This window comes from Rhinoderma darwinii, chromosome 10, assembly GCF_050947455.1.
Source record: "Rhinoderma darwinii isolate aRhiDar2 chromosome 10, aRhiDar2.hap1, whole genome shotgun sequence".
NCBI classification, from domain to species: Eukaryota; Metazoa; Chordata; class Amphibia; order Anura; family Rhinodermatidae; genus Rhinoderma; species Rhinoderma darwinii.
In genome coordinates this window covers 8022044-8044757 of record NC_134696.1, presented here as the reverse complement: position 1 = coordinate 8044757, position 22714 = coordinate 8022044, and the positions used below count along the sequence as shown (strand labels likewise).

Here is a 22714-nt window from a genome sequence, read left to right as displayed (position 1 = left end):
GTACACAGTGACTCCATGGTTTATGTCGATTATTTCTACAGATAAACATCATGCACATACGCTTTAAAAGGAACCGGTCAGCAGTTTTGAGCCCTCAAACCTGCTGACAGCACTATACAACAATATATACAGGGCTCAAAACTGCTGACAGGTTCCCATGGTGAATATTCTCATAATAATGCAATGTGCCAAATGTCACAAATGATCCAACCACATAGCCCATTGCACATGTCTATACGCACCTTGACATGACAATGCCTGCGATAGTTATATTAGGGACAGCCTAAAGAAATGGTGGTTTCTCATTTTACAAATTTCCATAGTGAATTATCTTTTTATATCGGTTACATCTGTATGTAAACTGCAAGAGACTCATGAGGAGTGCATAAAACTCAAGTACATCACAGTCAACTTATGTTTCAAATATTTCATGGACCAAAACTTTAGAACAGAGGAGCGCTCCTCCCATCACTTACCAGCTGCTCCCGTGGAACTTTTTTCTCATTCCCCAGCAAAGATTCACTCTGAAAATAAAGAAAGAGCGTAAGTTAAACGCAAAGAAATCTCAGTCCGATCTCCCCATTAACATACCCATTAAACTCGATAGAATGCACATGATATTTAAATAGAGTACGTGATACGTGGCTGACAGTTCTGATGCCGCTTATCTCCAAGGACAACCAAAGTATTGGAAAAAAAATAATCTGCCTTGTTTTCCTTTATGGCAGACGACCTGGCAGGCCCCACAGACAATGGATGATCATTTCTCCAAGTTTCTAATAAACTGTGTGTTTCAAATGCTCACCATTTTTAAGTTATCTTCTTGCTGTCAGTGAATAGAATTATTTTGTTTACATCCAGAACAGGAAATCCTGTACAGACTAAAACTCCTCACAGCTGAGGTGTTGTTACAATACTTTAGGCCAAGGATCAGCAACCTACGGCACTCCAGCTGTTGTGGACCTACAACTCCCAGCATGCCCTGATAGCTGGCGGCTTTATTATTATTCCAGCCAAAGGCTGTGAGGGCATGCTGAGATTTGTAGTTTCACAACAGCAGTGCAGAAGTTTGCTGACCCCTGGTCTAGGGCTCTAGGCAATCCACAGTGAAATAAACACAAACAGCAAAAATCTCTCTGCAGTCCTGTTTGCTACAATGTATCAGTGCAGGCAAAGCCTAGATCACATCGCGTTTATTCCTTCCATCGGAGGAATACGTTGGGATCTCCAGGGGTACTGTATACCTTAGATGAAAGGCAGCAGCGTATACCAATGTATAGGCAAACAGTAGGGAATGGTCTGGCCGAGGATGACAGCCCAGGGGAACCTCCTGACGTCACTATACATATATGGACAATGAGGTCAGGAGCGTTGCAATGCCGGAATCCCGAGCCAGAACGCTGGAGATTCCCTGAAGTGGCGCCAGTGACATAACTGACCTGAGTTAGTAGCCAGGGACTCTGGCTGTAATGGTCTTGTGGCCGCCAGGGATAGGGTCCCTATGCAGGTGGTCAGGGCAGCCTCGGCTTTGTCGGGAAACTCCAGCGATAACTGTCCACATATAGAAAGTTTAAAAAAACGTACACCACGAGGTATTCACTTTTTGTTTTATTTTCGCAGGGATGGAAAAAGCGTTGTCTACTATACTATCCATCAAAAAAAAAAAAAAAGGTGTACCAGCCTGACGGAGGCTAAAAGTATACTCTTCTGACCACCGTCAGGCTAAGGGAGTCCTATGGACACGTATAACGTTGTACGTCAGGAGCTTTTCCAACGTAGGCGCTGAACGTAGCGCCAAAACGTGATGTGAACTAGGCCTGAAATTAATCAGCCTGGAGTCCAGACTGTATAGCTGGTAGAGGATTGTTTTGGATACAATTGTAGCAAACCCTCAGCTGAGAGACATATTAGGCCTCTACAGGTTTTCAGCCTCTGGATATGAACAGTAATGTTTCCATTTAATGACACCAAGCAGAGATCTTGAAAATGAAAAAAAAAACAAGTAAAACATTAATTCTCCGCCTGAATGCGATGGGGGACCCCTGTTCTCAACATAAGCAGGGGTCCCAGAGCTAGATGCCATAAATGTCTTAGATGGGAATAACCCTTAAAGGAAAGGTGTCATGAATTATTATTATTTTTATTTTAATTTATGTGTTTTTATTTAATACCATTTTACTTTATTTTTTTCACATAAAATGTTTATTTTTTTTACATTACTGGGGGCTGCCATGTTTTATATTACCTGTGTATGTGTCTCTTCCTGACACATACACAGATGAAATATGGCAGCTACATGGCATAGGACATAACGAACGGGAGCCGTTCGTTACGTCTTCTGCCGTCTCGCTCTGTACTGCGCATGCGCAGTTCAGAGAGACCGAGAATAGAAACTGGTTTGAAGTGGGTAAGCCGGCGCCATTTTGGTGTGCGCGCGTGCGCGTGGGTTTGTTTATGTGTGTGTGGGGGGGTTTGTGTGTGGCACGGTTGCATGTTTAGGGGGCAGGGGGTCTTCCAAAAACAGCACCACACTTGTCTATGGGTTGTATGTGGAACTGGAGCTCAACTACATTGAAATTAATATAGGGCTGAGCTGCAATACCAGACACAACCTGTGGACTGATGTGATGCTGTTCTTGGAAGAAAGCAGTCGTGTTGTTCTAATCCTGGACAACTACTTTAAAGAGGCTCTGTCACCAGATTTTGCAACCCCTATCTGCTATTGCAGCAGATCGGCGCTGCAATGTAGATTACAGTAACGTTTTTATTTTTTAAAAACGAGCATTTTTGGCCAAGTTATGACCATTTTTGTATTTATGCAAATGAGGCTTGCAAAAGTCCAAGTGGGCGTGTTCAAAGTAAAAGTCCAAGTGGGCGTGTATTATGTGCGTACATCGGGGCGTTTTTACTACTTTTACTAGCTGGGCGCTCTGATGAGAAGTATCATCCACTTCTCTTCACAACGCCCAGCTTCTGGCAGTGCAGACACAGCCGTGTTCTCGAGAGATCACGCTGTGACGTCACTTCCTGCCCCAGGTCCTGCATCGTGTCGGCCACATCGGCACCAGAGGCTACAGTTGATTCTGCAGCAGCATCGGCGTTTGCAGGTAAGTCGATGTAGCTACTTACCTGCAAACGCTGATGCTGCTGCAGAATCAACTGTAGCCTCTGGTGCCGATGTGGCCGACACGATGCAGGACCTGGGGCAGGAAGTGAGTGACGTCACAGCGTGATCTCTCGAGAACACGGCTGTGTCTGCACTGCCAGAAGCTGGGCGTTCTGAAGAGAAGTGGATGATACTTCTCATCAGAGCGCCCAGCTAGTAAAAGTAGTAAACACGCCCCGATGTACGCACATAATACACGCCCACTTGGACTTTTACTTTAAACACGCCCACTTGGACTTTTGCAAGCCTCATTTGCATAAATACAAAAATGGTCATAACTTGGCCAAAAATGCTCGTTTTTTAAAAATAAAAACGTTACTGTAATCTACATTGCAGCGCCTATCACATGCAATAGCAGATAGGGGTTGCAAAATCTGGTGACAGAGCCTCTTTAAAAGAACAGAAAAAAAAAACCTTTAACTCATTGATTCCTGATACAGAACACTTGAAGTCTGCACCACCGGCAAAGTAAATGAGTGTCGGAGGACAAAGGTCAGAAATCGCTGAATCTGAAGGTATATTGTCTGTGTGATGCAAGAGTGCAAACCTCATACATGGAGAAGACGGGCGGGGGATGGGGCACAGAGAGAAAAAAGGAAAAGGTCACACAGGACCCCATAGTGCAGAGTACATGAGGTGATTGGGGTACAAAGAAAGAACTGCATTTACATTTTATTGTTTTAAATCCAGATAAGATACTGAGCGAATATACAAATATCTCGCTTTATTTACTTTTTGCTAATCTTCAATTACTTGTTGTTACATTTCATCTCCGGTCACATCCAAAGCTAAACGAAGAATTCTGCTGGTTTCCTCTTTCCACAAAAGCAGTGGACTGCCCTCAGCCGTCCCGTCGCGGTCCGGTCCGCCCTCAGCCGTCCCGTCCCGGTCCGGTCCGCCCTCAGCCGTCCCGTCCCGGTCCGCCCTCCCGTGGCGGTCCGCCCTCAGCCGTCCCGTGGCGGTCCGGTCCGCCCTCAGCCGTCCCGTGGCGGTCCGGTCCGCCCTCAGCCGTCCCGTGGCGGTCCGGTCCGCCCTCAGCCGTCCCGTGGCGGTCCGGTCCGCCCTCAGCCGTCCCGTCGCGGTCCGCCCTCAGCCGTCCCGTCGCGGTCCGCCCTCAGCCGTCCCGTCGCGGTCCGCCCTCAGCCGTCCCGTCGCGGTCCGCCCTCAGCCGTCCCGTCGCGGTCCGCCCTCAGCCGTCCCGTCGCGGTCCGCCCTCAGCCGTCCCGTCGCGGTCCGCCCTCAGCCGTCCCGTCGCGGTCCGCCCTCAGCCGTCCCGTCGCGGTCCGCCCTCAGCCGTCCCGTCGCGGTCCGCCCTCAGCCGTCCCGTCACGGTCCGCCCTCAGCCGTCCCGTCACGGACCGCCCTCAGCCGTCCCGTCACGGACCGCCCTCAGCCGTCCCGTCACGGACCGCCCTCAGCCGTCCCGTCACGGACCGCCCTCAGCCGTCCCGTCACGGACCGCCCTCAGCCGTCCCGTCACATGTCAGCCGTCCCGTCACATGACTGCAATGTGCAGAGAAAATGCGGTCTGTTTCCAAAGGAAACCAGTACAACACAGGATAAGAAGTTAGAAACTTCTCAAAACTGCTACAAGGGAAAAGTCGAGCAACTATCACATTATTATCATGCCCACTTCAGTCTTTTCCTTCAGGGTGCTATCCGTTCTTGTCACTGATAGCACCCTGAACCCATTCATTTCAATGGGCCCATGAACACTTCAGTTATTTAAACGGATCCGTTGTTCCGTTCCGTCAAAAGTAGAGCATGTCCTCCCACGCGGCGTCCTTTTTATAGCGGTCTTGGCAGCGTTCTGCCCGCGTATCCTACAGTTCTGGCTGATCCTGCACCAATGCTATGAGTCTCTCCACATCCATCTCCAGGAATGAATGTGTACTGTAGTCTATGGCAACGGATCTGTCAAAAACGGACGGCATACGGAAGCCTTCCGTGTGCCATCCGTTTTTTTGACTGATCCATTGACTTCTATGGGCCACACGGTCACTGAATCACTGACCAAAGTAGGACATGCTCTACTTTTGACGGAACGGAACAACGGATCCGTTTAAATAACTGAAGTGTTCATGGGCCCATTGAAATGAATGGGTTCAGGGTGCTATCAGTGACAAGAACGGATAGCACCCTGAAGGAAAAGACTGAAGTGGGCATGATAATAATGTGATAGTTGCTCGACTTTTCCCTTGTAGCAGTTTTGAGAAGTTTCTAACTTCTTATCCTGTGTTGTACTGGTTTCCTTTGGAAACAGACCGCATTTTCTCTGCACATTGCAGTCATGTGACGGGACGGCTGACATGTGACGGGACGGCTGAGGGCGGTCCGTGACGGGACGGCTGAGGGCGGTCCGTGACGGGACGGCTGAGGGCGGTCCGTGACGGGACGGCTGAGGGCGGACCGTGACGGGACGGCTGAGGGCGGACCGTGACGGGACGGCTGAGGGCGGACCGTGACGGGACGGCTGAGGGCGGACCGTGACGGGACGGCTGAGGGCGGACCGTGACGGGACGGCTGAGGGCGGACCGTGACGGGACGGCTGAGGGCGGACCGTGACGGGACGGCTGAGGGCGGACCGGACCGCGACGGGACGGCTGAGGGCGGGCCGTACCGCCACGGGAGGGCGGACCGTACCGCCACGGGGGGGGCGGACCGTACCGCCACGGGGGGGCGGACCGTACCGCCACGGGACCATTTCAATGGGCCCATGAACACTTCAGTTATTTAAACGGATCCGTTGTTCCGTTCCGTCAAAAGTAGAGCATGTCCTACTTTGGTCAGTGATTCAGTGACCGTGTGGCCCATAGAAGTCAATGGATCAGTCAAAAAAACGGATGGCACACGGAAGGCTTCCGTATGCCGTCCGTTTTTGACAGATCCGTTGCCATAGACTACAGTACACATTCATTCCTGGAGATGGATGTGGAGAGACTCATAGCATTGGTGCAGGATCAGCCAGAACTGTGGGATACGCGGGCAGAACGCTGCCAAGACCGCTATAAAAAGGACGCCGCGTGGGAGGAACTTGCCAAGGAGCTTTTGACGCACAGATGGCAGCAGGGAAGTAGTGCCCAGCGTCACAAAATAAGTAAGTGCCCACATTTCACTCCAAAAATCCAAAGCAAGCCAAGCAGAGTCATCTCCAACTGTTCTCTATGCTCTGAAACCCTCAGAAAACAGCCCCAAAAACTTCCTGTAACCTTTCTATGGGTGTTTCCTGGGACGTGTGAGAAGTTCAAATGAAGTTTACCTTCCGTTTTTTAAATGGAAAAACGGAAGCCAAATGGAAGCACGGAACGGCAACGGACACACGGATCTGTCAAAAACGGCCGGTAAAACGGTGATGGAAGTGTGCATGAGGCTCAAAGGGGGTAATATAACTGAGGAGGGGCAGGGTACATTATACAGGGGTAATATAACTGAGGAGGGGGCAGGACACATTATACAGGGGGTAATATAACTGAGGAGGGGGCAGGTACATTATACAGGGGTAATATAACTGAGGAGGGGACAGGTACATTATACAGGGGTAATATAACTGAGGAGGGGACAGGTACATTATACAGGGGTAATATAACTGAGGAGGGGCAGGGTACATTATACAGGGGTAATATAACTGAGGAGGGGCAGGATACATTATACAGGGGTAATATAACTGAGGAGGGGGCAGGATACATTATACAGGGGTAATATAACTGAGGAGGGGCAGGGTACATTATACAGGGGTAATATAACTGAGGAGGGGGCAGGACTCATTATACAGGGGTAATATAACTGAGGAGGGGGCAGGACACATTATACAGGGTAATATAACTGAGGAGGGGGCAGGACACATTATACAGGGGTAATATAACGGAGGAGGGGGCAGGGTACATTATACAGGGGTAATATAACTGAGGAGGGGGCAGGACACATTATACAGGGGTAATATAACGGAGGAGGGGGCAGGGTACATTATACAGGGGTAATATAACTGAGGAGGGGCAGGGTACATTATACAGGGGTAATATAACTGAGGAGGGGGAAGGGTACATTATACAGGGGTAATATAACTGAGGAGGGGGCAGGGTACATTATACAGGGGTAATATAACTGAGGAGGGGGCAGGGTACATTATACAGGGGTAATATAACTGAGGAGGGGCAGGGTTCATTATACAGGGGTAATATAACTGAGGAGGGGGCAAGGTACATTATACAGGGGTAATATAACTGAGGAAGGGGCAGGATACATTATACAGGGGTAATATAACTGAGGAGGGGGAGGATACATTATACAGGGGTAATATAACTGAGGAGGGGGCAGGACACATTATACAGGGGTAATATAACTGAGGAGGGGGAGGATACATTATACAGGGGTAATATAACTGAGGAGGGGGCAGGACACATTATACAGGGGTAATATAACTGAGGAGGGGCAGGGTACATTATACAGGGGTAATATAACTGAGGAGGGGGCAGGGTACATTATACAGGGGTAATATAACTGAGGAGGGGCAGGGTACATTATACAGGGGTAATATAACTGAGGAGGGGACAGGTACATTATACAGGGGTAATATAACTGAGGAGGGGACAGGTACATTATACAGGGGTAATATAACTGAGGAGGGGCAGGACACATTATACAGGGGTAATATAACTGAGGAGGGAACAGGTACATTATACAGGGATAATATAACTGAGGAGGGGCAGGGTTCATTATACAGGGGTAATATAACTGAGGAGGGGCAGGACACATTATACAGGGGTAATATAACTGAGGAGGGGCAGGACACATTATACAGGGGTAATATAACTGAGGAGGGGGCAGGACACATTATACAGGGGTAATATAACGGAGGAGGCGCAGGACACATTATACAGGGGTAATATAACTGAGGAGGGGACAGGTACATTATACAGGGATAATATAACTGAGGAGGGGCAGGGTTCATTATACAGGGGTAATATAACTGAGGAGGGGCAGGTTACATTATACAGGGGTAATATAACTGAGGAGGGGCAGGACACATTATACAGGGGTAATATAACTGAGGAGGGGCAGGACACATTATACAGGGGTAATATAACTGAGGAGGGGGCAGGACACATTATACAGGGGTAATATAACTGAGGAGGGAACAGGTACATTATACAGGGATAATATAACTGAGGAGGGGCAGGGTTCATTATACAGGGGTAATATAACTGAGGAGGGGCAGGTTACATTATACAGGGGTAATATAACTGAGGAGGGGGCAGGGTACATTATACAGGGGTAATGTAACTGAGGAGGGGGCAGGTACATTATACAGGGGGTAATATAACTGAGGAGGGGGCAGGACACATTATACAGGGGTAATATAACTGAGGAGGGGGCAGGACACATTATACAGGGGTAATATAACGGAGGAGGGGACAGGGTACATTATACAGGGGTAATATAACGGAGGAGGGGACAGGTACATTATACAGGGGTAATATAACGGAGGAGGGGACAGGGTACATTATACAGGGGTAATATAACTGAGGAGGGGGCAGGTACATTATACAGGGGTAATATAACTGAGGAGGGGAGGATACATGATACAGGAGTAATATAACTGAGGAGGGGGCAGGACACATTATACAGGGGTAATATAACTGAGGAGGGGGAGGATAAATGATACAGGGGTAATATAACTGAGGAGGGGACAGGTACATTATACAGGGGTAATATAACTGAGGAGGGGCAGGGTTCATTATACAGGGGTAATATAACTGAGGAGGGGGAGGATACATGATACAGGGGTAATATAACTGAGGAGGGGGAGGATACATGATACAGGGGTAATATAACTGAGGAGGGGGCAGGACACATTATACAGGGGTAATATAACTGAGGAGGGGGCAGGACACATTATACAGGGGTAATATAACTGAGGAGGGGGCAGGACACATTATACAGGGGTAATATAACTGAGGAGGGGGCAGGACACATTATACAGGGGTAATATAACTGAGGAGGGGGCAGGGTACATTATACAGGGGTAATATAACTGAGGAGGGGCAGGGTTCATTATACAGGGGTAATATAACTGAGGAGGGGGAGGATACATGATACAGGGGTAATATAACTGAGGAGGGGGAGGATACATGATACAGGGGTAATATAACTGAGGAGGGGGGAGGATACATTATACTGGGGTAATATAACTGAGGAGGGGCAGGTTACATTATACAGGGGTAAAATAACTGAGGAGGGGGCAGGGTACATTATACAGGGGTAATATAACTGAGGAGGGGGCAGGTACATTATACAGGGGGTAATATAACGGAGGAGGGGACAGGGTACATTATACAGGGGTAATATAACTGAGGAGGGGGCAGGACACATTATACAGGGGTAATATAACTGAGGAGGGGGCAGGACACATTATACAGGGGTAATATAACTGAGGAGGGGGAGGATAAATGATACAGGGGTAATATAACTGAGGAGGGGACAGGTACATTATACAGGGGTAATATAACTGAGGAGGGGGCAGGACACATTATACAGGGGTAATATAACTGAGGAGGGGGCAGGGTACATTATACAGGGGTAATATAACTGAGGAGGGGCAGGGTTCATTATACAGGGGTAATATAACTGAGGAGGGGGAGGATACATGATACAGGGGTAATATAACTGAGGAGGGGGAGGATACATGATACTGGGGTAATATAACTGAGGAGGGGGGAGGATACATTATACTGGGGTAATATAACTGAGGAGGGGCAGGTTACATTATACAGGGGTAAAATAACTGAGGAGGGGGCAGGGTACATTATACAGGGGTAATATAACTGAGGAGGGGGCAGGTACATTATACAGGGGGTAATATAACGGAGGAGGGGACAGGGTACATTATACAGGGGTAATATAACTGAGGAGGGGGCAGGTTACATTATACAGGGGTAATATAACGGAGGAGGGGGCAGGATACATTATACAGGGGTAATATAACTGAGGAGGGGGCAGGTTACATTATACAGGGGTAATATAACGGAGGAGGGGACAGGGTACATTATACAGGGGTAATATAACGGAGGAGGGGGAGGATACATGATACAGGGGTAATATAACTGAGGAGGGGGAGGATACATGATACAGGGGTAATATAACTGAGGAGGGGGGAGGATACATTATACTGGGGTAATATAACTGAGGAGGGGCAGGTTACATTATACAGGGGTAAAATAACTGAGGAGGGGGCAGGGTACATTATACAGGGGTAATATAACTGAGGAGGGGGCAGGTACATTATACAGGGGTAATATAACGGAGGAGGGGACAGGGTACATTATACAGGGGTAATATAACTGAGGAGGGGGCAGGTTACATTATACAGGGGTAATATAACGGAGGAGGGGGCAGGATACATTATACAGGGGTAATATAACTGAGGAGGGGGCAGGTTACATTATACAGGGGTAATATAACGGAGGAGGGGACAGGGTACATTATACAGGGGTAATATAACGGAGGAGGGGGCAGGTTACATTATACAGGGGGTAATATAACTGAGGAAGGGGCAAAGTACATTATACAGGGGGTAATATAACTGAGGAGGGGGCAGGACACATTATACAGGGGTAATATAACTGAGATGGGGGCAGGACACATTATACAGGGGTAATATAACTGAGGAGGGGGCAGGACACATTATACATGGGTAATATAACTGAGGAGGGGGCAGGTACATTATACAGGGGTAATATAACTGAGGAGGGGACAGGTACATTATACAGGGGGTAATATAACTGAGGAGGGGGCAGGACACATGATACAGGGGTAATATAACTGAGGAGGGGGCAGGACACATTATACAGGGGTAATATAACTGAGGAGGGGTCTCAGTGACACATTATACAGGGGTAATATAACTGAGGAGGGGGCAGGACACATTATACAGGGGTAATATAACTGAGGAGGGGTCTCAGTGACACATTATACAGGGGTAATATAACTGAGGAGGGGCAGGACACATTATACAGGGGTAATATAACTGAGGAGGGGGCAGGACACATTATACAGGGGTAATATAACTGAGGAGGGGTCAGGGTACATTATACATGGGTAATATAACTGAGGAGGGGGCAGGACACATTATACAGGGGTAATATAACTGAGGAGGGGGCAGGACACATTATACAGGGGTAATATAACTGAGGAGGGGGCAGGGACACATTATACAGGGGGTAATATAACTGAGGAGGGGGCAAGGTACATTATACAGGGGGTAATATAACTGAGGAGGGGCAGGGTACATTATACAGGGGGTAATATAACTGAGGAGGGGGCAGGTTACATTATACAGGGGGTAATATAACTGAGGAGGGGGCAGGACACATTATACAGGGGTAATATAACTGAGGAGGGGGCAAAGTACATTATACAGGGGTAATATAACTGAGGAGGGGGCAGGATACATTATACAGGGGTAATATAACTGAGGAGGGGGCAAAGTACATTATACAGGGGTAATATAACTGAGGAGGGGGAAGGGTACATTATACAGGGGTAATATAACTGAGGAGGGGGCAGGGTACATTATACAGGGGTAATATAACTGAGGAGGGGGAAGGGTACATTATACAGGGGTAATATAACTGAGGAGGGGGCAGGGTACATTATACAGGGGTAATATAACTGAGGAGGGGGCAGGGTACATTATACAGGGGTAATATAACTGAGTAGGGGCAGGGTTCATTATACAGGGGTAATATAACTGAGGAGGGGGCAAGGTACATTATACAGGGGTAATATAACTGAGGAAGGGGCAGGATACATTATACAGGGGTAATATAACTGAGGAGGGGGGAGGATACATTATACAGGGGTAATATAACTGAGGAGGGGGCAGGACACATTATACAGGGGTAATATAACTGAGGAGGGGCAGGGTACATTATACAGGGGTAATATAACTGAGGAGGGGGCAGGACTCATTATACAGGGGTAATATAACTGAGGAGGGGGCAGGGTACATTATACAGGGGTAATATAACTGAGGAGGGGCAGGGTACATTATACAGGGGTAATATAACTGAGGAGGGGGCAGGACACATTATACAGGGGTAATATAACTGAGGAGGGGACAGGTACATTATACAGGGGTAATATAACTGAGGAGGGGACAGGTACATTATACAGGGGTAATATAACTGAGGAGGGGCAGGGTACATTATACAGGGGTAATATAACTAAGATGGGGGCAGGATACATGATACAGGGGTAATATAACTGAGGAGGGGTCTCAGTGACACATTATACAGGGGGTAATATAACTGAGGAGGGGGCAGGACACATTATACAGGGGTAATATAACTGAGGAGGGGCAGGGTACATTATACAGGGGTAATATAACTAAGATGGGGGCAGGACACATTATACAGGGGTAATATAACTAAGATGGGGGCAGGACACATTATACAGGGGTAATATAACTGAGGAGGGGGCAGGACACATTATACAGGGGTAATATAACTGAGGAGGGGCAGGGTACATTATACAGGGGTAATATAACTGAGGAGGGGGAGGATACATGATACAGGGGTAATATAACTGAGGAGGGGTCTCAGGGACACATTATACAGGGGTAATATAACTGAGGAGGGGGCAGGACACATTATACAGGGGTAATATAACTGAGGAGGGGGCAGGACACATACAGGGGTAATATAACTGAGGAGGGGGCAGGACACATTATACAGGGGTAATATAACTGAGGAGGGGGCAGGACACATTATACAGGGGTAATATAACTGAGGAGGGGACAGGTACATTATACAGGGGTAATATAACTGAGGAGGGGGCAGGGACACATTATACAGGGGGTAATATAACTGAGGAGGGGGCAAGGTACATTATACAGGGGGTAATATAACTGAGGAGGGGCAGGGTACATTATACAGGGGGTAATATAACTGAGGAGGGGGCAGGTTACATTATACAGGGGGTAATATAACTGAGGAGGGGGCAGGACACATTATACAGGGGTAATATAACTGAGGAGGGGGCAAAGTACATTATACAGGGGTAATATAACTGAGGAGGGGGCAGGATACATTATACAGGGGTAATATAACTGAGGAGGGGGCAAAGTACATTATACAGGGGTAATATAACTGAGGAGGGGGCAGGATACATTATACAGGGGTAATATAACTGAGGAGGGGGCAGGTTACATTATACAGGGGGTAATATAAGTGAGGAGGGGGCAGGGACACATTATACAGGGGTAATATAACTGAGGAGGGGTCTCAGGGACACATTATACAGGGGTAATATAACTGAGGAGGGGTCTCAGGGACACACCACTCTATATTAGGGGGCAGGGTGTATGTTGGGGTAACAGGTGCAGCCATGCCCCCCTCTGTGAGGTAAATACACAAACGCTGCCGTGGTAAAAGCCTCCGTACGGTGACAGCCCCGTCCCTCAGTCTCCCCGCTCCCCCTTCACCTCCAGGGACAGACCCCCGCGCTCACCTGGACAGGCGGCTCAACCTGATCCGAGGAGGCCATTTTCTCAGACCTGACCAATCAACGCCCGAGCGCAGAACATCAGCCCGGCGAGCTCGGTCAGACCAGAGCAGTAGAGTTCCGATTCCTCTAAGCCAGCTTCAGGGTTCTGCTGTATTGGGCTGTCACTACTATGTGTGCAGCAGCTCTCCAGCTGTTTAGGAACCAGAAGTCTCAGCATGCACTGCCAGATAAGTAAGATACTGCATCCAAAGTCTGCCTGCAAAGGACATGTTGGTTCTCGCGGTTCACTTTACATTATCAACACGGACTATACAATGTATCAATATTTTGGTTACAAAGGATATGCTGCAAATTTTAGCTCTTCCCACCACAACGGCTACAATTGCCAATACATCCCAATGCCACTATTTCAACCTGTTTGTCAGTGAATAGGTTAATCATTTTCTAGGACTACAACTGCCGGCATGCCTTGCGGCTGGGAATGCGGAAGTGTCTGCAGGGGCTTGGTGGCATGTGATGATGACGTCTCCTCTGTGCTGCTGTCTGTCTGTGGAGCTATGAAGCGCTGTGTGGTCACTGTCAGGGGAGCTAAAGAAAAGCATGGGGTGGCAGCTTCTTCCCTGCAGGAATTCAATGAGAAAGGTGAGTGTGGATGTCATCTAGAGCTGCAGCCCTCTGTTGTAGCACTACAAGTTCCAGAATACCACCTCTGTCGTTTTGTTTTTTTAAAAGGGGTCACTGGTCCTAAAGTATATCTTATGCCTATTTGTTGTACAGGTGAATGCAATCAATTGTTCTCTGTTATCAGCTGTAGTGTTCTTCAATGTGAAGAGTGACAAGAAGAGGCATCCAACCTGTGGCTCTTGAGCTGTTGCAAAACTACAACTCCCAGCATGCCCTAACAGCCTGTAGTTTTTCAGCAGCTGGAGAGCCACAAGTTGGGGACCACTGGTGGCTAAAATGGCACTTACATATTGGCTGTAAAGTCCTGGTCCCGTCACTGCTGCTCCACCTGTTACAGGTACAGATCTGCTGAATGACCCCCTATAGTGATTGACCACGGTCTCTGTATCTGTATTAGCCATGAATCTGCTCAACGTGGACAAGACAAAGGGCCCAGTCACACTGGTCCTAGCGGAGGATGGGACAATCATTGAGGATGAAGATTACTTCCTCTGCTTACCTGAAGATACAGAGTTTGTCCTGCTAACCGGAAACAAGAAGTGGGCTCCATGCATGACAGGCAAGTAATGGACGCCATAAAGCCAATATATAGGATAAAGAGGATCAGATTATCTAAAAAGAATAGCGCTGTATGAATCGTATTATATACCCTATTATATATACCTTTTATTGTAAGTCAGTGGGGCGCCGGTGGTATCTGTCATACTACGGATCCGGCACTGCGTCATTGTAAACGGAAACCACGGCGCCATTGTGAATGCAGCCTACAATAATGTGATTGATCGATGATGCACTAGAAAGACGGCAGCAGTAAGACCTGAATATGCTGAAATAGTATATACACCGAGCTGTGAGGAGGGGGAAACGAAGAGACTATGGGTAGCTCACTGACTGAGTTTTAAAGTGGTTTTTCCGCCCTATGTAAAAGTTTAGTCACGGATGGAAAATTTTGCTGATTTCTAATATACTTGTTTTTACTTCCTCAACATTTCAATACTTTTCCTTGCTGTCAGTAAATGGAAACATTCTTGTTTACATCCAGAGGCTGAAAACCTGTACAGACCTACAAGGTTATCCAGTCTATACAATACTGTGTGATAAACAGCATGGACTCCAGGCTATTACAATTTACCTTCACTGATACATTGTAGCAAACTATCGGAGCGGCTGTGAGCAGTATTAGGTCTATACAGGTTTTCAGCCCATGGATATCGGGCTTTGTTCACATGTTGGATATTTTTGTATTCTATTAAAAGGCAGTGTTGTATCCCTTTTTTTTTGGGGGGGGGGGGGGTGAAATTCAGTAAGATGTACCATTCGCAACAGTGCACTAATCTATCTACATTTGAACACGGAAAAAAAGGTAACGTGAACAAAGACTAAACAATAATGATCCTATTCACTGACAGCAAGCACGGATCTTGATAATGGTGAGGAAACAAAACCCAATGTTTATATCAGAAATTTTTATTATTCAGTTATTAAACTTTATTTACATAAGATGTTAAACCCCTTTAATGGAGCAAGGTCCACTAGCAGCACAGAGTATTTCAGGAGATTCATGTATTGATCTTGTGGTATAAAAAGGAAATTTGCCAGGATCCAGCCGGACTGTGTGTGGGTGATTGGCGCATTCCTTATAGTACACTGTATTCAGGACCGACCATTCTGTTCCATTCTTTCAGATGGAGGCACCATGTGGCTGGCTAAAGATTCGGTTGAGCTGGATGATGTGGATGGTAGTAATGAACTTCCGAACTGGAAAGTGTTGGCCGCACAGCTGAGAGAAAACCTGTCCAACATCATTCTATTCTCAGAGTCTGACTTTCAGGTAGACTTCGCCTCACTCCTCTTCTGTTTCATGATCTTATGTCATCAAAGAAGTTCTCCGTGTAAATTTTCGGAATACTAAGGCAGTAAGAGAAGAGTAGATCTCGGCACTGCCGAGCCGCCTTGGTTCATTGCCGATGCTGCCTTGATTTGAAGATCCAAATAGTATGTGGATAATTGTCTGGTAGGCGCTGCCTGACATCCCCATATAACAGACAATCCCTTTAACGTGCACCCGTCAGATGTTTTTTGTAATTTAGACATACTCAAATTTCTGCGCTGACTAATTTGAAAGGAATCTTTTATAGCGGTCCGAGCTACAGAGCTCCAATTCCTGTGCATTGACAAATCTAAATGATAAAATTCTGTCTGCCTGTAGCCACCACTAGGGGGAGCTGACTATATATGGATTTCAATCATCTGTATAGATTGACCTTTCCCTAGTGGTATCTTCAGGCAGCTAGAAATTTATCAATTTGAGGCTCTGTAAACATTCTGACTTTTTTTATGTTTTTTAATGTATGTATTTTTGCATGTCATTTTTTTTCTAATGTTTTGTTTTTGAGATGCGGCTTCTATGCATCCACTAGGCATAGAGGCAGCATCTCGGCACTTTAACCTCAATCCGTCAGTTCAGCTGTCTGCCGGCTGTGCTCAGAGCGGCTCCTATGTGCATCTGAAAAACGTTTTTCATGCCAAAATAAATTTTAAAATTATTTATATATATCCGCAAAGGTTTACATAGCTTTTACATACGTCCTTCTATCAATTTTGAGAATTTAGGGCACGCCCGCTGAATTTATGCCATTTCATACATGTGCCCCACTATTTTTCCGTACCTCATTTAGGCTCTCATCGATGTTCAGACTGAGGAGCTCAGTAGAGAGATAGCAATACCAGTGGTGAAGGTGGAAATGCTGAAGGGCACCCTGCAGGGCCTGCTGGATCGCAGAGAGGAGGAGCGTCAGTCTAAGGAACTCCTGCAGCTCTATTTAAAGGCTGTGAAGAAAGATGAGCCCGATGGTTACAATGTAGCAGGTTAGAGAATGAGCAGCGATACAAAGTAACTTGCTGTTTGTTGTAACGCAATATATTGTAACCTGTTCTCTTCTTAACCTAGAGGACACCACTATGGAGCAAACCGATTCAAAGGCATGTAGACAAAGTGACTCCAGCAGAAGGACCCAGCTCTGCAGCCGCGTCCTTACTATACTGAAGGAGAAGACGTCGCCATATCTCAGCTTATCCAATGAGCAGCTGGACGTGAGTGTTGTTTTCGTCTGTATACTATCCGTTTTTTTTTGTTGTTTTTTTAACGGATCACACACTGATCCATTTATTTCTATGGCCCCATGCACACGATCTGGGTTTTCATGGATCCGCGTGGGACCGAGTCGCAAAACTCATAACCGGTCCTATTCCTGTCCATGTTTGCGGCTCGGTCTCACCCATTCAAGTGCATAGCGAGGCGAAAACCACGAAGACGGCACACGAATTCCATCTGTGCTGTACGTATTTTGCGGATCCCTTGTTTACGGACCGCAAAATACAGTGGTGGGCATGTAGCCTTACCAGGTGACACTTATGGGGCAGCTTTGGCAGACTTCTGTATGACAAATCTGCATAGTGATACATCCCCCCCCCCCCCCCCCCATATCTCTCTTGCTGCATAAAGCTGCTACTACCACTCCCACCGGGTTGTCACTCAGCTTGACACCAATATTGTATGGCAGATTTTCCGTTATGCAGTGAAATTTGAGTCGAATATACCACTGCATATTGTGGCTAACTGGCCGTTCAGGGTCTGGAAAAGCTGGGTAAATATCTCTTTGGAAACTGTAATGTTGGCTGTATGGTTTGTCACTCAGCTTTCTCAACTTAGAAACAGGTGAATAGAATTGTTTTACATTTTTTTCAGTAAAGGAAGGATTTAGGTAATAAAACGAGTGATAATTTCATTTTGGTTTTACACGGCAGTTGAATGACAGATCTGTTTAATTATGCTGTAATATGGGATCTGGAGATGTACGGTGGAATAGCATGGCAGATATGCCATTCAGGAGTCTGAAAAGCTGGGTGGAGAGCTGTAATAACGGTGACTGTATTGTTTCACCCAGCTTTCCAGATACCAGCATCTGAATATGATTTTCTACAACTTTATTTCTGTTTTAGATGTAATATCTAACTTGCGTCTCACCAGCTGGTGCAAAACTACAAATCCCAGCATGCCCTGATGTCAGGCCATGCTGGGAGTTGTAGTTTTACAAAAGCTGGAGAGCACTAGGGGAGGACAGCTATTTGACAGCTCAGATGTAGTATTCTTTATTGTATAAAAGCTTTATTCTCCTGTTTCCAGGCTGTGTGCGCGCAGGATCCTGATGGATTGTCGGTGGATTTAAACCAGAATCCAGAACGCGTCCACGATCTGCAGGCTGCGTGTGCGGAGCAGCTACAGAAACGCTACGAGCAAGTGCAATGCATGAACTCCCTGTCTAGTGCGTCACAAACCAAACGGCAAAATCTGCCCTAAGGACGGGGAAAAAGAAATTTGAGGAGGCGAGGTCGTGAAAAATGAAGGCTGGGTGTGTCACAGGAGCTTTCTAGTTAGACCACATGTCGGAGCCGATCGCCACGTGACTTCCTCCAGCCTCGGAGATTAGTTGATACAAACTTGTTTCCTATTACTGTGAAGAGTCTCTGACTCAAACATTGGTGAAAGGTAGAAAAATAAATCTCTACAGAATATTCTACTATTGGAGATGATGTCACGGCTACTGTCCCATGATAACTGATGACATCATCGCTAGTCTTTCTGGTGTATAATGATGGTTTACAGGGGGTTTCAATGTAAATATTGTACATGATGATCCTGCAGGTATTTGTAACTTTGACTTCTACTATTGGTTTCAGTGTTATTTTGTGTGATTTTTTTTTATTTATTTTTCTCTAAATGTCGATTTGAGGTACGGGACTGCACAAAAATATCTCAATTGAGTGGGTTTTCATCTTGGAATAAACTTTTCTATTTTTCATCACATTCTCAAAATTCATTGTTCTAACTAATAATAATACCTGCGCTATCACTGAGAGCAAGTTAAGGGGAAGTCCAGTTTATTTTCAAATGGTCTTTAGGGCCTGTGCACATCAGCGTTGGTTTCCGTCGGGGGAACCCCTCAATGGAAAGGAAAACGGAAACCATAGGTTCTGTATGCATTACTATTGCTTTCAATGGTGATGCTTATGGTTTCCGTTTGTCTCCGTTGTGTAAGGTTTCCATTTTATTTTTTTTGGACGGAATCAATAGCGCAGTTGACTGCGCTATTGATTCAGCCAAAAAAACGGAACCTTTTCTGAAGGGTGACAAACGGAAACCATTAGCAAAGTATCAGTCACCATTGAGATCAATGGAGATGCAAACGGAAACTATGGTTTCCATTTGCCTTTCCGTTGAGGGGTTCCCCGACGGAACCCCTCAACGGAAACCAACGCTGATGTGAACACAGCCTTAAAGGGAATGTGTCGCTAGAAATATATATATATATTTTTTCAGTTAAACAATTATTATTTAAGTGGTTACACATTGTATTAATTTTTTCACAAGTCAGGAAATATTCTAAATTAGATTGTAATTTCCATGTGCAGCGTGGTCAATGTGGTAAAGCAACCTCATTGATTTATGCTGCAAATTTTGAGTGGACACACTCTCTCTAGCGTCCTCACACAATCCCCCCTCCATTATTCTGGCTAGTGCTAGGAGGAGGAAGGGTTTGAATCTTCAAACCTCCTACACTGTGTGCCGCCATTTTCTGAGCGACTGCACAGTGTAGGAGGATTAGATACAGGGCTCAGCAGACCGTATCACACGGACATATACACACATCACATACACGAAAATAAATTACCTGCCTCCACTGGTCTACGCTCCTAGTCCTAGCGCCTGAACATATGGCCGGAAGCCGCGGCCGGAAGTTGTCATCTGACTGTCCGGCAGTGGCTTCCGGTCCACATGAAAATGGCGCCTGATTTCACTCTGCAAACGAGCTCCGTTTTGGTCTGTGGACGGCGTACGCTTCTGAGAATGGAACGGCTCCCGTTCGCATTCTCTATGAGGATGTATGTGCTGTATTCCATCTCTGTATGTGTCGTTAATCGACACATACAGAGATGGAAAAAAAAATGGCAGCCCCCATAGAGAAGTAAAAGTAAGAACAATGTAAAAAGTATAACACGAGAACACAAATAAAATTTATGTTCTCATATTAAAAGCAATATGATTAAAAAATAATAATAATTCATGACACCTTCCCTTTAAGAGCTCATGTACACAACAGTGTTTTTCAGCAGTGTGCGATCGGCATTTTTTGCAGATAGCACACTGACTTATAATTTCTGACTCATTCTTGATGCACACATCAGTGTTTTTTGCGTATCTGTTGTTCCGCTCCACAAATTAAATAACATGTCCTGTCCGTTTTTGCAGACCGGTGCCGCCTTTCAAGTCAATGGGTTCGAAAAAAATAACGGTCTTGTGCATGAGGTTCTATTAGGACATATGGATATAATTGAATGGGGTCCCACACTTGGAACCCCCCACTATTTGCCAGAGCAGAAAGCCAGTTATTGGAGGGTTTATTTGAAAGGCTGCTTTCCCCGAGGAGAATAGCTGATCACCAGCGGGTCCTCCAAAAATTGGTTGTACAGATAGAAAATCCCCTGTAAAAGGCCAATTCAATATAATAAAAGGGGTCCCCCACAATGGCTGAGAGGCTTCCACCTTGCCCACCAGAAAGACAACAGTCTATGTACCTGGCAATAGGTGATAAATCGCTTTCACCCCAACTAACCGATTAATATACCGACTTGGCTAAATATGATATATGTAAAACATGTAACAAAGGGAATTCACCACCTCGGAGATGTCCAGTTCTGGGGTGTCATATCCTACGTACACCCCGTATATTCACTGAGACCTGGGAAGCTAAATCACTTCTCATGATCACGTGGGCATTTATTTAAACAAAAAAACCATGGAGCCCGACCTCACCGTCAGCAGCACGTGGGATTAGGAACATCAGCCATGCTGCTTCTGCTCCAGGGTTGGGTAAGTGCTATAATGGTAGATTTCCATACCTACCTCCAGCACTTGTAGCCAATAGGGGTAACATAAGTGTGACCTGCATCCGTTATCTATGTCGCTGTATACAACCAGTGTTATTTTAAGCTCGTGAAGTGCTGAAACTTTAGGGTATGTCCGCATAGTTTTTTGGCGCCCTTTTTGACACGGAAACCGTGCCATAAAATGTCCGAAAACACCTCCCATTGATTTCAATGGGAGGCGGAGGCGTTTTTTTTTTCCCCGCGAGCGGAAAAAAAGCATTTGCGGGAAAAAGAAGCATCATGGCCTTTCTTCAGGCGTTTCCATCCCTGACCTCCCATTGACATCATTGGGACGCAGTGAAAATGATTTTCGCAGCGTTATTTGCCCATGACGCGCAATGGCCGCAGCCAAAAAACGCAGTGAATATTGCGGCAAGTGTTCTGCCGGCAGGTCAAAATTCCTGAAGGAATTTTTAGGCGGATTTTTCCGCCTGCAAAAAACTCAGTATGAACCAGGCCTTATAGTCCAATTAAGTTTTGTTTCCAATTTTGTACATACAGAACAGTCTATGGACACTACAGACCTATGCGGATACTCAGTCTGGGTATCGAGATATTTTTTGACTTCTTATGTTTCACAAAGGGCATTGTTACTTTATGGTAACCTGACCGTATCTGCCGGCCACGAGTGGAGAATTACAACGTGTTCATTGATAATAAAACTGATTTATTGCTTCATGAAAAGTGAAGCAAATTGCTTGGCCAGGAAACATGATTCACACATTATACCAGCGGTGAGTTTACCTTTTACTTCTATAGGATGTTCCTGAAACTGCTGAAGCCGGCAAAACCGGGAGGAATTAACCCCTACAGGATATAATTCACGTCCTACCGTGAAACATTGCAGGAGATTTAAGCTTCGCGTTGCAAATGTTCTGTTAATCAATTGTACAAAGTGAGGTTGGAGGTGGAGCTGTGCATGAATTAGCCCCGAAAAATGATTCATCCCGGTGTTTGGATGTGCAGATTATAATGTAAAATGTTTAATTAGTTCATATCTATTGATTTTTTGGAGGTTCGATGTTCTGATGATTTAAATCCGCTAATATACGGATCTGGAAGCCAATATGGATGGGTATCTCAGCATTAAACACAGCGGCACTTACATGCATGTCCTTGGGGTCAGCGCTTTGCCTAATGGCTGAACGTGCTATGCCAAGGCAGAAACCCCCCCACCCATTCTTGGGGGTTCATCAATATAAAATCGGGTTCTGCTGAGACCATGAAGAATGTAGGGCCTTATTCACACTAGCGTATTTCACGTCTGTGTGCTGTCTGTTTTTTTCAGACACCACACGGACCTACGAGAATCAATGGCGCCATTCAGACCTGCGTTGTTTTTCACGCAGCGAGTGTCCGTTGCGTGAAACTCAC

General features: G+C 46.3%; 3 protein-coding genes across 4 annotated transcripts in view; 1 reads left to right on the top strand and 2 right to left on the bottom strand.

The window, feature by feature from the left end:
- PEX14 (peroxisomal biogenesis factor 14) overlaps positions 1-13767 on the bottom strand; it is a 96640-nt gene extending 82873 nt beyond the window's left edge. Inside the window, exons 1-2 of the mRNA XM_075839332.1 lie at positions 13673-13767; positions 477-524 (exon numbers count right to left, since the gene is read on the bottom strand). Coding sequence (XP_075695447.1) covers positions 477-524; positions 13673-13708 — 84 coding nt within the window. The 5' untranslated portion in view covers positions 13709-13767. The remainder of the gene's footprint in view (positions 1-476; positions 525-13672) is intronic.
- Positions 13768-13811: 44 nt separating this feature from the next.
- Positions 13812-19220, top strand: DFFA (DNA fragmentation factor subunit alpha). Its single transcript, XM_075839333.1, has 6 exons — positions 13812-14311; positions 14751-14912; positions 16039-16184; positions 17032-17221; positions 17304-17446; positions 18540-19220. Exons 1-6 carry the CDS (start codon positions 14134-14136, stop codon positions 18711-18713), a joined length of 993 nt encoding a protein of 330 aa, XP_075695448.1. The 5' UTR covers positions 13812-14133; the 3' UTR covers positions 18714-19220.
- The window catches only part of CENPS (centromere protein S), a 34221-nt gene continuing 28604 nt past the window's right edge, over positions 17098-22714 (bottom strand). Inside the window, exon 5 of one of the 2 annotated variants that reach the window (XM_075839339.1) lies at positions 17098-17182. The gene's annotated coding sequence lies outside the window, so the exon portion shown is untranslated. The remainder of the gene's footprint in view (positions 17183-22714) is intronic. The other variant, XM_075839336.1, reaches the window with a different exon arrangement.

Excerpts from the sequence above, each read along its gene's own strand:
- DFFA (XM_075839333.1), top strand. The coding sequence starts at position 14,134 with ATGCCTTGCGGCTGGGAATGCGGAAGTGTCTGCAGGGGCTTGGTGGCA. Across the intron at positions 16,185-17,031 it reads TCTCAGAGTCTGACTTTCAG|GCTCTCATCGATGTTCAGAC; the intron begins GTAGACTTCGCC and ends TACCTCATTTAG. Across the intron at positions 17,447-18,539 it reads TATCCAATGAGCAGCTGGAC|GCTGTGTGCGCGCAGGATCC; the intron begins GTGAGTGTTGTT and ends TCCTGTTTCCAG.